This window comes from Trichechus manatus, unplaced genomic scaffold (genome assembly GCF_000243295.1).
Source record: "Trichechus manatus latirostris isolate Lorelei unplaced genomic scaffold, TriManLat1.0 scaffold00182, whole genome shotgun sequence".
Lineage (NCBI taxonomy): Eukaryota > Metazoa > Chordata > Mammalia > Sirenia > Trichechidae > Trichechus > Trichechus manatus.
The window spans coordinates 4,293,060-4,310,144 of NW_004444118.1; the positions used below are offsets into that span (position 1 = coordinate 4,293,060).

Here is a 17,085-nt window from a genome sequence, read left to right on the forward strand (position 1 = left end):
GCAGTATGTCTTCTTTTTCCACACAAACAACTAGGCCAACATGGTTTTTTTTTTTTTTTTAATCTTTAAGTGTTTTTGTACAAAAAGTGTTTTTTTTTTTTGCATTTGAAAACACCAGGGTGTGGGGAAGGGATGCAAACAAAAAATAAAAAAAGATGTTTTTATAACATTATTTTTCCTGTTTAAAAAAAATCATTCCTATGGTATTGAAAGTCTAAAGATGAAATAACTTCATTTTTCTTCTACAGCCTATAAAAGAGGCCCTTTACCTATTGACTCATTCATCTTTTTTTTTTTGTCCACTGGAGCCACTGTACTCTTCAGTGGCCCAGGGGTTCACTATTACAGAAAGATCAGCCCACACTTCTGGGCACATGGCCGAAACAGAAAGGTGGAAGCATCAAAAGATGGAAAAACCTGTACCACAGAAATGTGGGCAAGATGACACTTCCCTGAGCCAGCAGAAGGGACAGGTGCAGCAGCGTTCCACACCCAGAGCAGAGGACAGCAGAGTCCTAGATGCCTCACTTGCACTTCATTCCCTTTCCAGAGAATTGGAAAAAAAAAATGGTCAAAATGACATGCCTGGGAAGAAAGTGCAATATATGTTTAGAAATACCGGTAGAGGGAAACCTCTTAGGAATAAAAGCTTTGCCAGCTTTTACTACAAACGTGCAAAGAAAATCAAGGAGATCACACTACAAGGTATGCTGGTTTTCCTTTTCTGGAACCCCTGTAGCATAGGTCAGTTTCATCTCCCTTTCCAACTGACTGGGTTTCTGTATTAGGCATTTTGGCTATATACAAACTGACAAACCCACAATCCAGGACCCAATCCAAGCTATAAAAGTCACCCCAATGCCAACAAATGATACCTTATAATACTGTAACTGGGAACATTTCACATTTTCCCCATTGTAATCACAGGTGGGAGAAGTGAGTCTAGGACCTCTCCAGGTTCAGACCAAATAGCAGTGCTTTACAACTTGGGCTGCAACCAAGTAACCACTGCAAGGCAGTTCCAAGCAGCAAGAAATTCCATCCAGATTCTCATGGAGCCTAGAGTAGAGTAACAGTGTGAAAACAACTAAAACTTGTATAAATGTGTCTGCTTTTTTTTTTTTAAATTAAAGGAATCCAGTGTCTCAAAAACTTGTGAAAATGTGTTTAAAAAAAAGGCCAGGGGGCCTTCCACACCCTTTTGCCCACTATCACTATCCTATCTGTATCTTCTGATACCAAGTGATAGTCCAGTAGCCTCTGCTGTCACTGGCCCTATTACCTCTATCCTACAATTGTACCTCTACAACAAAATAAGGAGCAAAAGGGAGTTCTAGTGAGAAGACAAAAAGCAAAGTGAAAAGCCAAGAGTAGTATGAAGGGTGGGATGAGATGAGAGTGGTGAGTGACACTTGAGAAATCTGGCTGGGTATGCTTTGGTTTAGGGGATTGAAGAGGCTGGACATTTAAAGTGCAATCACATTGGTAATAAATGATCATCTCTTTCTTCTGACTCCTCCCCAAGCTGGTCATCCCCAACACCACGATACGCAGCAGGCACATTTCTGGGTTTAGAACGGCACACAAAGTCACAACCATCCTGTAAGGAAAATACAAGGAAGAAAATAATTTAGAACATCCAACTTTAGGGTAAAGTAAGGTATATTTACGGTCTAAAAATGTGGCAAGAACTGGTTTTCTCCAGGGATAATGAACAGGAAACTCAAAAGATCGAAGAATCAGTGAAAAAGGGAGCTATAGGGTGAGTCTCCTTCTCTCCATCTTGTTGGGCGCTGTCGAGTCGATTCTGACTCACAGTGACCCTATAGGATCCTATAGGGTTTCCTAGGCTATAATCTTTACGGGAAGGAGTGCAGGTGGTGCAGTGGTTAAGCTCGCAGCTGCTAACTGAAAGGCTGGTGACTCGAACCCACCGGCAGCTCCTTGGGGGAAAAGACCTGGCAATCTGCTCCCGTAACAACTGCAGCCTAAGAAACCCTATGGAGCAGTTCTACTCTGTCCCATAGGGTCGCTATGAGTTGGAATCAACTGGACAGCATGTAACAAATCTTACGGGAACAGATCGTCAGGTCTTTTTTCTCTCGGAGCCACTGGTGGTTTGAACCACCCACCTTTTGGTTAGCAGCTGAGTACTTAACCATTGTGCCGCCAGGGCTCCATTCCCTCCACCTAAACGCCCTTAATAGCTAAACAGGACTTAAGAGAAGATATCATCTAATTGACAGTGTTGATCTTCTAACAAAGTCTTAGGCCAGAAATTAAGATGGTATACCTCTTATTACTTTGTACTTCAGGGCAACTGACTTTCTTGGTTTGCCTGGGACTTTTGCAGTTTTAGCACCAAAAGCTCCATGTCCCAGGAAGCTCCCAGTCCTGGGCAACACAGGACAGTTGGTCACCCAACCTTGTAAGCAGGCTGTAGACTCAGCCAGCTGTCCTATTACTTACGGCTACGAGGTTGCCAAGATCCTGCCAGAAGGCTAAGTGGGGAAATTGCTCCATCCCCTTGGCTCCCACCACCAGTCGCTGGTATAGAAATCCCCCAATGATATAGACAGCCACCAGTGATGCAAACCTGTAGAGGAAGAAGGACAGCTATAGTTAAAAACTGAGAAACAGTAAAACTCAGACACAAAGGAATAATCTCTATATTCCTTAGTTAACTGTTCCCTAAGCTGTGTTCTGTAAAAAACGGTAATAACGCTGAATGAGAAACAGGGCTGGTAGCTTCCTTAGATAACCAATTAAAGTTGTCAGTCTCAGAAAAGCAAAATGCTCAGAAAAAATGAGACATGCAGTGTATGTGTTTCCAACTCACTTATATATATGATTCCATTTCTCCAGTAGTTCTAATAATCTAATGGGACCATATTAAAAACTGTCCAGCCCTCCACAGGAAAACAAAAAAGCACCCCAAAATACAAATATTTATTGGGACAAAACATTAAACCTATTCATTTTATTAACTTGCATAGTCGAGTTTTAAGAAAATTTTTACAAAGTTCTTCCCCCTCAATTACAGCATAAAGCACACACACAATTCGTACTCATGTCTCATGTATCACTAAATAGTTATTCTTAAAAAAAAAAAAAAAGGTCTTGGAGTGATAAGAGAAAGTACTCACGTGACAAGTAATATAGAACCCACACTGAGGTGGGAGATCTCTGGGGAACAGGCCAGGCTGCTATCCATCTCAAAGAGGTAGAAACAATCTTGGACTTTGCCTCGCTCCTCAGATACAGGGTTAAAATTGTCCTAATGATCAGAGGACAGAACCCAACAATTATGAAGTAAAGTGTTTTCTTCTGATTCCTATCTAAAAAACACACAAAACCCAAAAATATTTGCTCCTCCTGGTTTAATAACGTATTTTCCACGAATGATGGGAGATGGATGTCTATGACATAAGGAAAAATTGCACTCCCAGTTTTCTCATGTCCATCCAATGCATCTTGCCCCCTTTGGAAGTTCTCTCCCACCTCAGGTTGGTCTTATCACCTCCCTAGGCTTATACACCCCATGATGCCTCACCGCTAGGGTGTGTCGGTTGCAGGAGATCATCACCACTGCACGACGCTGCTCCTTGCCACAGTGGCTGTCGTATTCATCACCTCCTTTATAAATCAGCATGATCCAATTACCTGAGCAGGGACAAGAAGAATGGAGCTATGGAGTGAGGGGAAACCAAAGGCAGATCTGGTTATACAGCAAAGTGGAACCGAGGAGTTCAGTGAGACTGGTGTTAAACAACCTTCATCAGTAAGAGCTCTGTGCATCAGAAATGCCAAGTTAAAACTTGCTTCCTTACAACAGCTTTAGGTTCTCTTGTTTAAGACAACCAAGAATCAGTTAACTCCTACAATAAAAATCTTAATTTTCCACATTAAAGGCAGGCAACCGACAGTGCAACACTAATTATGATCCATGCCTTTATTTAACACTGATTCACCTTTTCTGAATAACTGCTAACAGCTAAAGAAGAGGGGCCATACAATCACTGGGTAGCAGGGGAAAGCCCATTTAAGATTTAAAATTAGCCACAGATAAATTGAAAGTAGGTAATTCTTAAGACTGGACTACATTTCTTCCTCAGTATTTCCTGTGTTCAAAGGTCTTTTGCAAAACATCTTGCTTGATTCTCTCAAGTCATGTAAGGTGAATAAGGTAAGAATTCACCTTCTAATTTTGAATATGAGAAAACAAGATCAACACTGTGATATGATTTTTCAAGGTCATAGAACTAGTTAAGTATGAGCTTGGTCAAGAACCCAGGGTCTTTTGACCCTTCGCCCAAACTCTTTACAATATACTAAAGAGCGAATCATCTGCATTTGAAAATTTAGTTATTTGTCTGCTTAAGGTAGGGAATTAGAATATAGGTACTCAACACAGTCCTTTCCAAAAATCATATGATTTTATGATTTTTGAGGACTATCACCACCTTGAAAACTCTATGGGGCAGTTCTACTCTGTCCTGTACAGTCGCTATGAGTTGGAATCGACTCGATGGCAATGGGTTTGGTTTTTGGTTACCACCACCATAGCACAAATTGGTGGGGAAATTTTTGTAGACTGACCAGCTTACCAAGGTTAGACTCAAAATTTAACTGGCAACATTTGATTAATTTAATGAGAAAAGTCAGTGGTTTTTTTTTTTAGTATTCTCATAGTTTTTGTCATTTTGTCATTGTTACTGTATAATTATCATTACTATTATTGTTGTTATTCTTTCCCCAAGGAATAGACTTTTCATTTAGGGAAAAACCAAGGTGCAGAAAGCTTATTCTTCTATCAGTTTCCACCAGCTCTGGGATCTTCTTCAGGAATTTATTTGCTTGCTTAGCCCCATAAGGCATGCAAATATAATTAAAACTACAAGCAGCAATTGCCATTTTAACTCTTTCCGCCAGATTCTTTACAGATAATAACAAATTCTTCTATTTCAGTTACCTTCCCTAGTGGGGTTGGATATTTTTATGCCTAGCGTGAAAGTTACGTATTTGGTAGTATTTGATAAGTATTTCACTAGATTCTTCTTTCTGCATAAGCTTTTCACTAACTTTAAAATGCACACGTCATGAGCCCTGGGCCAGAACAGCTATGAAAACAGACATCCCGTGGTTGAGCGTCTCAGGTGCGCTGAACCATATATACTACGCCATGCTAAAGGGACTGAGAAAAGTCGAGACATCCAGGATTGCCAGAGGGACTGACATGGGATCAATCCATCAACAGGGAGACTCTTACTTCCATTGAAGATGTGCGTCTCATTGAGTCTCCCTATCACCGTCTCCTTCCCGTTACTTTTGCTGATCTGCACCAGGCCTGCCCCAGATGTGTGGTTACCAGCTTCCCGGCATACCCTGAACATGTAGATGTATGTGTCTGGGCCCTGGCCAACAGTGCTCTCAAAGCTGTAAGGAGGAGTGAGAAGAAAAAAGGAGTTATTGGCTATCAGCCTCAGGAAAAGCAGGCTCTCTTCTTTTAAACAAAAGAACGGCTGTGCTTGATTTACTTCTATGACATCATGGCTAAACGTAATAGTAAACAGTATTTCTTGAATCGTAAGACATCCATCACCAGGACAGACCGTCACCATTGCTGATGACGATGGATTAAAATATACCACCCAAGACAAGTACTCTATGTATTTCTAGAATACGTGATATCTAGGCTAAGTATTAGCTACTATTTCCCTATGAATGTGTCTGTGTTCATGGGATATTTCCTCATTCCTTAAAGATCACCTTCCCTAGAGGTGCCTGAAAAATCAGCCACTGAAAACCCAACAGAGCACAGTTCTACTTTGACACATATGGGGTTCACCACGAGTCAGGGCCAATTCAACGGCAACTGGTTTTCAGATTAATGTATCGGAAGATTCCTACAGTTATGGTGATTTTACATAGGCTTAAACATATTTACCTGATACTGCTAAAGTCCTATTACACTTAGAGATTGTCTTAGTCATCTAGTGCTGCTATAACAGAAATACCACAAGTAGATGTTTTTAGCAAAGAGAAGTTTATTTCCTCACAGTCAAAGTAGGTTAAAAGTCCAAATTCAGGGCATCAGCTCCAGGGGAAGGCTTTCTCTCTCTGTTGGCCTTCTCTTCGGTGTTCCCCCGGACTAGGAGCTTCTCTATGCAGGGACCCCGGTCCAAAGGATGCGCTCTGCTCCCAGCACTGCTTTCTTGATGGTATGAGGTCCCCGTCTCACTGCTCACTTTTTTATATCTCACGAGACTGCCTCAGGACACAATCCAATCTTGTAGACTGAGTGTGCCTTACTAACCCAACTGCCACCCATCCTCCTTCATTAACACCATAGAGGCAGGATTTACAACATATAGGAAAATCACACAGTACCAGGAATCATGGCCCAGCCAAACTGACACGTACATTTTTGGGGGGACATAATTCAATCCATGACAGATATCAAACAGGCTTGAATTCCCAAGCTGATCTCTTGGATCCAGTCTTACAGCAGCTACTTTTCTGCATAAGGTAAGAGAATTGCAAATAGCTACTAAAAACTTCTGAGAGTACGCTTTTTATCATAAACGATAGCACGGTATCATGGCCAAGTAAGACCAATATTGCTAAAATTCGGATTAGAACTGTCTCTCAGAGAAGGTTATTGTACCTGTATTCCCTCCATAGTAATAATGAAGTAAAATTAGTAAGAAGAGGGAAAAAACTATTTCATCTCAAGTCCCTTTAAGGTTCTTCTCATTTTACCTTTTGTTAAAAAGTGGTTTCAGCCTCTTCAGTAGAGCCAACTCCGTCTCTGACTCTTTACCCTTTTCTCCTACCAGGTCGCAGGATTTTTCTTCTGTCTGCCAGGATACCTTCACTGCCACAGCCTGGAGCAGCAGCAGGAGCAGCCCAGTCCTCCAGCAGCTGTAGAAGGGGAGCATCCTTTTGGGAAAGAGTATGTATGTTGGGGAAGGGAGGGATCGGGGAGAAAGAAAAGAAAGAAAACATAGGAACCTGTAATGAATGAATGGTATTTCAATTCTGCAGAAAGTATAGAATTCTTTGGCATATGCAACAAGTAGCACATTAAAAATTTTTTTCTTACAAGTATTACATTTTAATATCAGGAAACTCACAACTTTCAGTCTAATTCACATGTGAGTCCTTCAGAACGAACTATGGTGATGAGAAGAAAAAAAGAGGGAAGAGAAAGAACAAAAAGAATTAATTATGATCACTTGAGTGGAGACATCCTTGCTCCATTACTGTTTGGCAAAAAGTTAGATCTTATTCAAAGTTTATCTAATACTAGTTCATAAATACAGCTCAAACCAGCGGCTGTGCCTAACAAAACACTCAGATTACAACTTAAACGTGATAAGTTGGAAGTTATTGAGAAACATGAAAAAACACAGAAAGATGTTTATATTAATCGTAAGAATACTGAATGGAAATAAACACAACTTGACATTTATCTACTTTAATGTCTCATCTTCTCTAAAAATTATTTCATCATATGAGTTATAGGGAGAACAACACTCGCTAGGTCAAAATGGTTGAAGAAGTCTGCCAAAACTCACCTTCTCAGGCTCTACAAGTCACACCTAGATTTCCATCCACTAAGTATAGTTATCTTTCTATGTTACAAATTGCTGACAACTACTGGGAATCACCAAGCCACTTTACTATTTAGTAAATCTAATACTCTTGCTGGCTTGTATTATTCTGCGAATGGAAATACAAGTCTCCCTATTTCTCAAACTCATTTTCTCTTCTCTAGTGCATTTCTGTACCCAGAACACACTGATTTACCCTTGCACAAGACTGCACTCTGGTACCCATTAATGATCCCTCACGCCATTATTAAAAAAACTAAACCTCTGTGATTGAATCAATTCCAACTCATGGCGACCCCATGTGTTACAGAGCAGAAAGGCTCTGTAGGGTTTTCTTGGCTGTAATCTTTACAGAAGTGGATCACAAGGTCTTTCTTCCATGGCACCACTGGGTGGGTTCGAACCACTAATTTTTAGGTTAGGGGCTGACTGTAAACTGTTTGTGCCACCCAGGGACCTAAAACTTCATAAAAGTATCACTAATTTTTGTGATACAAAGATACAATTGTTCCAAAATTTTCTCTAATAAATGCTTCCAGACTACACATCTGATCTTTGGTTTGAGAACTCTTTAAAGTCCTGTAACTTTTCCACTGACTCAACTGCAGTTTTTGAATATAAAACCTGAAGTAGGCAGAACTTAACAGGTACCAACAAGTGTAAAGATAAATGAATGTACATCCCCTTTCAGACTAATTTCTTGTGAATGAGAGTAGGCAGCTAAAGTGATGCTTTCTGACACAACAGGTGTGGGGAAGTGATTCCTCATACAGTTGACTAGGAGGTGGAATAAAGAACTCACACCTCCAACTCCCACCTTCCTAAACTAACCTACTGTTCAACACACAACGTGACCAGCTGATTCACTAAAAAGAACCAGGAGTCGCCCCTCGTTAGAGAGATCTGGCATGCCAATTTCCTAATATTCTCTCAGAATTTAATTTAAAATTTCAATATTCTAGGCTTTCAAGATTTTTTCCCCCCAGAAGCAATTTTCTGGAGGATGACCACGTGGAAGGCTGTGTTCTTTGGCCTCAGAGTTAGTTCCTTATCTGTTAAGGGTTGATTTCTTTTCCCAAAACAGAACAAAGAAACTCACAAAACTGGGAAGTGATGAAGGGTTAAATACCCTGCAGTCAGCATTAGTTAAGCTGAAAAATCTTTCATTCGCTTTTTGGTTCAAAAAGGTAGGATGAGAACGGCACAGCAGTTAAATTTATTTTTCTTTCCTGCTTAAGATTTGGCTATATATACCAACATACATACATACACACACACATACATATATGTATATATACATATGCGCACTCACACGATATTATTTGATTCAGTTGCATTTGCTCTAAGTGCTTTACCTAAATTATGTTCGCTAATCCTCAAAACAATCAGAAAAGTATTATTTCCCCCATTTTAAAGATGAGGAAACTGAGGCTTACAAAGGTTAAGTTGCTTGCCCTAATCCACACAAGTATCAAACGTGTGAAGTTACTGGGGCAACTTAGACTATTTATGGCATAAAGATATTTGCTGGAAAACTTCTAACAAATACAGCGGTGCAACAATGCAAAGGCTCAGTGCTCCCTTTTTAAATGTGCTACATTAGATTCTCAAGGTTTGTCTAGATGCTTTGGAAACACAGGGCAGGATTTTACAATCTTGAAAAATTCCCTTCAATTTGCTTATTCTACAACAACAGATCTATTTGGTAATGTAAAAAATTCTCCTTTATTGGGATGGCTAATGATTACTCCAGGAATTGGGCCATTTGTCCCACTCACTTCCTCACCCCTCAAGATTAGCCATGGCCATTTTCCATTTCTGAATGGCATATCTACCTTCTTCTCGCTCGCTCATTTCTGACATAGCAGCCCTTATTCGTTTCCCTTGCCTTTAGCAGCCTACATATTCCAGAAGAGCAGCGCCAATTAGTTAAAAGGTCCAATGCTGAAAGAGCTACAGAGAGAAAGCGCCTCAGACTTTGTAGTTCTATATCCCAAGAGCGGAAGCTCCCAACAAAGAGGAACACAAGATAATCTCTGTATTAGTGCTCTTCTCCACACTTTACAGGCATTCCCCTCAAATCTCTTCCTAGTGCTCTGGAAATTCTCCCTCAATCTAGTCTCCTGGATTTCCAACTACTTAAAGCCATACTCTCTCCAAATGATGCCACTTTACCTCCCTCCACGATGCCGGCCAAACTTCCTTGTCAAGTACCCAGTGACACCTCACACAGACTCCAAACCTGGGGACCTTCCTTTCCCTGACTTTCGAATATATGTAAATTTCCTCCTTGGTCTCGGAGGTCCCTTCGGGGCTCTAGCTCCCTGCCCTCACGTCTCCGCCTCCATTCTATCCTAGGGCTCCTTAGCCGGATCAGAACCATGGCCAAGACAGACCGCCGATCCCGGCTCCTGTCACAGACGTCGAGGAGTAAGCGCTCCCTAGTCACCCTCCTACTCCACGCCCCTCATACTCACGTGCCACGGGCAAAGGGAGTATCCACCGCTCAAAATGCCCCGGTGAATTCCTGTCTGGGGCTGGGAGACGAAGCCAGCGAGGGGCCAGCCGCGGACCCCGGTCCCAGAGTTTGTGTCAGAGGCCAGCGTTCCCCCGGGCGCCTCGCAGTGCCGCACTCCGGGAACCGGAAACAGGAAGCTCCAAGTGGCCGCTGGGCAACTGCTCCTCCCACTAGACCACGCGGCATGTGACCACAGAACGATTTCACCGCTTTCCCTTTCCCGATATCTATGCTAATACTAAACGTTGATTGGGCAATATTGAAATGCGTTTAACTCCGCCTTTGGCCCACCAACTCCAATCATTATCGAGTTTTTCAAGTTAAGTTCCGCCTTTTCGAATCGCTTTCTACCAATGGGGTCCCTCCCAGGGCCTCTCGGCTCAAGAGCCCCTATCACGCGGGGTCACGCGCTAGATCCGCTCCTCGCTAGGTCCGATTGAAGTAGGTAGATGAGGCCGGGCGGCGGAAGCGGAAGTTATGGGAAGCGGTCCGACATCCGGTCCCTTGGTGGGGGTGGTTCTCACGCCAGGTCTCTTTCTTCCGGTAGTTACTCAGATTGTACGTCGTGTTCAAGAGCTGTAGCTCCGCTGTTTGCTGTGTTCGAGTCTTGTCTCAGGAGATCGTGGAGCAGATGCGTTGTGGCGGCACAGGCTTTCTTAACGACACTTTTGTTCTTTGTTTCCTTTCTACAGTTTAGAACCTTGGGACGTAATATTGTCCTTATCATTATCGTTTCTTTCCCATCTCGTGCCATTTTGCTTGATTAACAGTCTGCAACTTCATCTGTTCGCCAGAAGTTTCTTCTCAATTCCCCGTTTGCTCCATCACGTTGGGCATTTTTGGCGTCGTAGGAAACTAGCAACACAATTTCAGCATTTGTGCCTTTGCTAAGATCTTTTTGTTTCCCTCATGCTTTTCTTAGTAGTCATCTGTTGAAGTCCAACTCGTTTTGAAAACTCAGTTCAAATACTGGTGCTCTTGGATTCACTCTTCACAATCATTTCTTCCTCGGAATCCCCGCTTGTTGCTTGTACCTGGCTTTAGCTTAATTTCATTCTGTTTTAACGTAAAGTACGTTGCTTTTGTGTGTCCCTCTTTCGTTCTTTGCGGATAGGGAGTGGGTTTATATTCATGTTTCTTTCTTCATCAGAGCTAATACGGTGCTTTGAACCCAGTAATAATTACAGCTAACACATAGCGCTATGTGCCTGGTACTGTTGTAAGTACTTTAAACAAATATTAATTCACTTAATCTTCATACCAACGTTATGAGGAAGTAGGTTATACCAACTTTACAGGCGAGGAAACTAAAGCGGAAAAAGGTTAAGTAACTTGTCTTGGGTCACATAGCTATTAAGTATGGAACCAGTATTCAAAACTCAGGCATATAGTCTACAGAGTCACTAGTATTGGACATTTAGGTTATTTCTAATGTCTTATTTTTATTAATTCATTCAGTAAATATTTACTGAGTAACTGCCATGTACCAAGCACTGTTCTAGGTGTTGGGACTACAGGAGAGAACAAAGACAACCGTCCCTGTTACGGTGAACTTTCAGAATTGATGTTCATTGCTTGGTGAATTCAATTTTTTTTTTTTTAATTACGGTAAATATATACAGGCATAGCTTATTTTATTATGCTTTGCTTTATTGCACTTTGCAGGTATTGCATTTTTTACAAATTGAAGGTTTGCGACAACCCTGCATCGAGCAAGTCTATTGATGCCATTTTTCCAACAGCACGTGCTCTCTTTGTGTCTCAGTGTCACATTTTGGTAATTCTCACAGTATTTCAAACTTTTTCATTATTATATCTGTTATGGTGATCTGTAATCTTTGATGTTACTATTGTGATTGTTTTGGGATGCCGCGAACCGTGCCTATATAAGATGGCAAACTTAATTGATAAATGCATGTGTTCGGACTGCTCCACTGAACGGCCGTTCCCCCGTCTCTCTCCCTCTCTTCAGGCCTCCCTATTCCCTGAGACACAATATTGAAATTAGGCCAATTAATAACCGTACAGCAGCCTGTGTTTAAGTGAAAGGAAGAGTCGCATGTCTGTCACTTTAAATCAAAAGCTAGAAATGATTAAGCTTAGTGAGGAAGGCATGTCAAAAGCTGAGACAGGCTGAAAGCTAGGCCTCTTGTGCCAGTTAGCCAAGTTGTGAATGCAAAGGAAAAGTTCTTGAAGGAAATTAAAAGTGCTACTCTAGTGAACACGGGAATGATAACAAAACGAAACAGCCTTATTGCTGACACGGAGAAAGTTTTAGAAGTCTGGTTAGATCAAACCAGCTACAACATTCCCTTAAGCCAAAGCCTAATCCAGAGTAAGGCCCTAATTCTCTGCAGTTCTGTGAGGCTGAGAGAGGTGAGGAAGCTGCAGAAGAAGTTTGAAGCTAACAGAGGTTGGTTCATGAGGTTTAAGGAAAGAAGTCGTCTCTGTAACATAAAAGTGCAAGGTGAAGCAGCAAGTACTGATGTAGAAGCTGCAGCAGGTTATCCAGAAGATCTAGCTAACTGATAAAGATGGCTACACTAAACAACAGATTTTCAGTATAGACGAAACAGCCTTATATTGGAAGTAGATGTCGTCTAGGACTTCCATAGCTAAAGAGGAGAAGTCAGTGCCGGGTTTCAAAGCTTCAAAGGACAGGCTGACTCTCTTGTTAGGGGCTAATGCAACTAGCGGCTTTAAATTGAAGCCAATGCTCATTTGTCATTCCAAAAATCCTAGGGCTCTTAAGAATTATGCTAAATCTACTCAGCCTGTGCTCTATAAATGGAACAGTCAAGCCTGGATGACAGCACATCTGTTTACAACATGGTTTACTGAATATTTTAAGCCCACTGTAGAGACCTAGTGCTCAGAAAAAAAAGATTCCTTTCAGAATATTACTGCTCATTGACAAGCATTTGGTCACCCAAGAGCTCTGATGGAGATGTACAAGCAAATTAATGTTGTTTTCATGCCTACTAACCCAACATCCATTTTGCAGCCCATGGATCAAGGAGTAATTTCGACTTTCAAGCCTTATTATGTAAAAAACACATTTCATAAGTCTATAGCTCCCGTTGATAGTGATTCCTCTGATGGATCTGGGCAAAAGAAATTGAAAACCTTCTGGGAAGGATTCACCATTCTAGATGCCATTAAGAACATTTGTGATTCATGGGAGGAGGTCAAAATATCAACATTAATAGGAGTTTGGATGAAGTTGATTCTAGCCATCATGGTTTACTTTGAGGGTTTTAAGACTTCCGTGGAGGAAGTAACTGCAGATGTGGTGGAAATAGCAAGAGAACTAGAATTAAAAGTAGAGCATGAAGATGTGACTGAATTGCTGCAATCTCATGGTAAAACTTTAACCAATCAGGTGTTGCTTCTTATGGATAAACAAAGAAAGTGGTTTCTTGAGATGGAATCTACTGCTGGTTAAGATGCTGTGAACATTGTTGAAATGACAACAAAGGAAGTAGAGTATTACATAAGCTTAGTTGATAAAGCAGCAGCAGGGTTTGAGAGGATTGACTCCAATTTTGAAAGCAGGTCTACTGTGGGTAAAATGCTATCAAACAGCATTGCATGCTATGGAGAAAACTTTTGTGAAAGGAAGAGTCAATTGATGCAGTGAATTTCATTGTTGTCTTGTTTTAAGAAATTGCCACAGCCACCCCAACCTTCAGCAGACACCACCCAGATCAGTCAGCAGCCATCATCATCGAGGCAAGACCCTTCATCAGCAAAAAGATTTGACTCGCTGAAGACTCAGATGATGATTAGCATTTTTTAGCAAGAAACTACTTTTTAATTAACATGTACATTGCTTTTTCAGACATAGTGCTATTGCACACTTAATAGACTACAGTATAGGGTAAATACAACTTTTATATGCACCGGGAAACCAAAAAATTCTTGTGACTCATTGTGATATTTGCTTTATTGTGGTGGTCTGAAACCGAACTTACAATATCTCCAAGGTATGCCTGTGTGTGGAGTCCTTGAGTGGTGCAAACAGTTAAGCCCTTGACTACTAACTGAAAGGTTGACTATTTGAACCTACCCAGAGGTGCCTTAGAAGAAAGGCCTAGGGATCTGCTTCCGAAAGGACACAACCTTGAAAATCCTATGGCAAGAAGTTTTGCTCTGCAACACATGGGGTTGCTGACTCGGCCACTGGTATTATAAATATCTATGTAATGAATTGAAATTTTGATTTCAGAAATCTTAACTCTTGGTTATTGCCTGGTGTAGCATTGGGCAGGAGGGAGGGAAGTGTATGGGTTGGAAGTCGAGAAAGGGCTAGAAATGCAATTGAGTGGGTTGGATAATAGCTTAGCTTGTGTGGGGTTTGGGTGTGGTCTCCTTTCCTTCTTGCAAGTAACCCAGGTCACTCCTCTGCTTCTCAGACTTCAGTGCCCATTCTTGGAGTGTTCTGTATCAGAACTCTGACCACAGAGAGCTGATCTCAAGGTTCTTGCCATGGGTAAAATTTGAAATTAGCAGTCCTTGTTTAGTTTCTGCTTTGCTTTTCTCTAGCCTCATCATTGACTATAACCTCCCTCCCCCAACCTCCACACACACCCTCCTCCTCATGCAGGTAAATTGATCACTTTGTTTAGAAAGCCGTTCTAGAAGTTTTGTCCTGAAATCAAATGCTGAGGATGCCTCCTTTTCAGTAGAAGCAGAAGAGAGGAAATGCTGACACATCTAGATATTCTGGGTGCTTCCTTCAATTCATTGCTCTGATAATTGTCCCAGATCTGCTCTTGCTTTGTATTTTTTACTGTGAGTGAGGAACTTCTCTGGGACTTTGTTGGGAAGGATTTTTTAACCTCTCAACAGCTTTCTTTTGTATGAATTTTGTGTTACAGTTTTTGGTTTAGTACACTGTCAGTCACATCCTACCTCATCACAATTTCTGATCTGCTCAGGGATCTTTTTAAATTTGGTGGTTGCTTGGGGCTGTTATTTATATAGTCAGTAATTTTTCTATTGTTTGATTAAAAATATTGGTTTTGAATTTTTTAAATTTTTTGGTTTTAATTTCGTATTCTGTCTTCTTAAATTGGAAACATTATTTGTTTTAAACCTTTCTTCTTTTCTGTTTTATTCATTTAAAGCTACAGAGTTCCTGTAAGCAATGTTTTAGCTGTGTTTGAGAAATTTTTATATTGTATTTTCATAATCATTTAGTTTGAAATATTTTCTAATTTTTTAAATTATTTCTTCTTTGATCAATAGGCTATTTAGAAGTGTGTGATTTAATTTACAGATATTTAGGAATTTACTAGATATTTTTCTTGTTATTGATTCTACTATGGTTGTAAAATAATGTATCTGTAAAATTTAAACTTTTGAAATTTATCTAAAGTTGTATTATGGCCCTGCAGTTCAGTGAATTACTTTATGTGGCCCTTCTAACCACAGTCTGTAACTCCCACCAGATGACTGGGTGGGACTATGCAAATGAGGTTCTTGTGGCCCACCAAGGGATTGGATAGCTTGCTAATAATGTAAATAAGCTATATGGTGGTGAGAAGCAGTGGCAGAGAAACGATGGCAGCAGAATCAGGAGACTGGTAGGAGACTGGCAGGAGATGGTGCAGTGGGCTTCTTGGCCCACAGAGCAAAAAAGCTGAGCACCTTCAGGCAGAAGACTTGCTGTCACAGTAGGGTGCCTCCAGGCACTTGGTGGATCGAGGTTTGCTGGGCTAGAGCTGATCGCCTTAGGGCCGAGGCTTACTGGTGGAGTGGGGAGCCTCTGGGCACCTATTGGCAGAGCTAAAAGAGCTTTGTAACACTTGCCCGAGCACAGCAGAGGCCAGGCTGAGGGGCCGAGGGCCAGAGAGAGAGACCTGCCTGCAGCATGGCTGAGAAGAGGCTGTCCTGATTGAAGAACTGTATCCTGAGCATTCCTGAACCTGAATTGTAACTTGTTACTTCCCTAATAAACCCCGTAACTGTGAGTATGGTCTGTGAGTTCTGTGTGGCCATTGCAACCAGTTATCGAATCCAGGAGAGAGGTAGAGAGTACCACGGGAGGAATGGTTGGTGTCAAAATTGGTAAAAAACTACAGGGTGGAGGCATTTCTGACCTCTGCCTCGTAAGAATCAGGCTTGGGCTGTTTATGCTGGTAATGATTCTCCTTCCCCCTTGTGAAGGTAGACAAAGAGGTCAGATGCCTCTGCCACACCATCCTTACAGGCTCAGTATATAATTCATATTGGTAAACACGCCATTTGCGTTGGAAAAACGTGTATCCTGTGGTCGTTGAATACCATTTTGTTAGGTAAATTTCAGTTAGTTTAAGGTGTTTGATGGTAGTTTTTAGATCTTTTATATTCCTACTTCTTTTTTGTTTTGCTCTAATAGTTTTACCAGTTACTGAGGAAGAGGTATTAAATTCTCTAACTACGATGTGGATTTATTTTTCCCTTCCGTTCTGTCCGTTTTTGCTTCATATGTTTTGAAGTTCTATTGTTAGGTACATGATCATTTACAGTTCTGTATGCTTGATTAAGTGACTCATATAATTATGAAATGTACCTTTTTGTATCTCATAATACTTTCTGGAATCTATTTTGGCTTATATTAATATAGCCATTTGTGATGTCCACATCCTGATTGCTGGAACCTGTGAATATGTTACCTTATATGGCAAAAGAATCTTTGCAGATGGAATTAAGTTAACAATCTTGAGATAGGGAAGATTATGCTGGATTATCCAGGTGGGTCCAGTGTAATCAAGCCTGTCTTTACAAGGAGACAGTAGAATCAAAGTCAGAAAAAGGAGATGCGATTATGGAAGCAGAGGTTGGAGGGAAGCACTTTGAAAATGGAAGAAGGGGCCATGAGTTGAGGAATGCATGTGGAAAAATCAAGGAAATGGATTTTTTTCTGAAGCTCCAGAAGGAACACAGTCCTGATTTTAGACTTCTGAC

At 41.1% G+C, this 17,085-nt stretch overlaps 1 protein-coding gene across 3 annotated transcripts; it reads right to left on the reverse strand.

Moving 5' to 3' along the window:
- Positions 1-280: 280 nt before the first annotated feature.
- M6PR (mannose-6-phosphate receptor, cation dependent) lies at positions 281-10,331 on the reverse strand. 3 transcript variants are annotated; one of them, XM_023741548.1, is made up of 9 exons: positions 10,094-10,331; positions 7,137-7,176; positions 6,763-6,942; positions 6,424-6,519; positions 5,270-5,436; positions 3,554-3,663; positions 3,147-3,277; positions 2,470-2,596; positions 281-1,600 (listed from the first exon to the last, which is right to left on the reverse strand). In XM_023741548.1, exons 3-9 carry the CDS (start codon positions 6,939-6,941, stop codon positions 1,478-1,480), a joined length of 933 nt encoding a protein of 310 aa, XP_023597316.1. In that variant the 5' UTR covers position 6,942; positions 7,137-7,176; positions 10,094-10,331; the 3' UTR covers positions 281-1,477. The 3 variants fall into 3 exon arrangements, with proteins under 3 accessions (XP_023597316.1, XP_023597315.1, XP_004387313.1); XM_023741547.1 differs by lacking the exon at positions 7,137-7,176 and having other exon boundaries at positions 10,094-10,329; XM_004387256.2 differs by lacking the exons at positions 6,424-6,519; positions 7,137-7,176 and having other exon boundaries at positions 10,094-10,275.
- Positions 10,332-17,085: the final 6,754 nt, after the last annotated feature.

What these genes read in the sequence shown, in the direction of transcription:
- M6PR (XM_023741548.1), bottom strand. Translation starts at nt 6,941, where the DNA reads ATGCTCCCCTTCTACAGCTGCTGGAGGACTGGGCTGCTCCTGCTGCTG. An exon ending in GGTTCTATATTACTTGTCAC is followed by an intron (nt 2,597 to 3,146) that starts GTGAGTACTTTC and finishes CTTCCTCTACAG; the next exon opens with GTTTGCATCACTGGTGGCTG. An exon ending in ATCTTGGCAACCTCGTAGCC is followed by an intron (nt 1,601 to 2,469) that starts GTAAGTAATAGG and finishes TTTTCCTTACAG; the next exon opens with GATGGTTGTGACTTTGTGTG.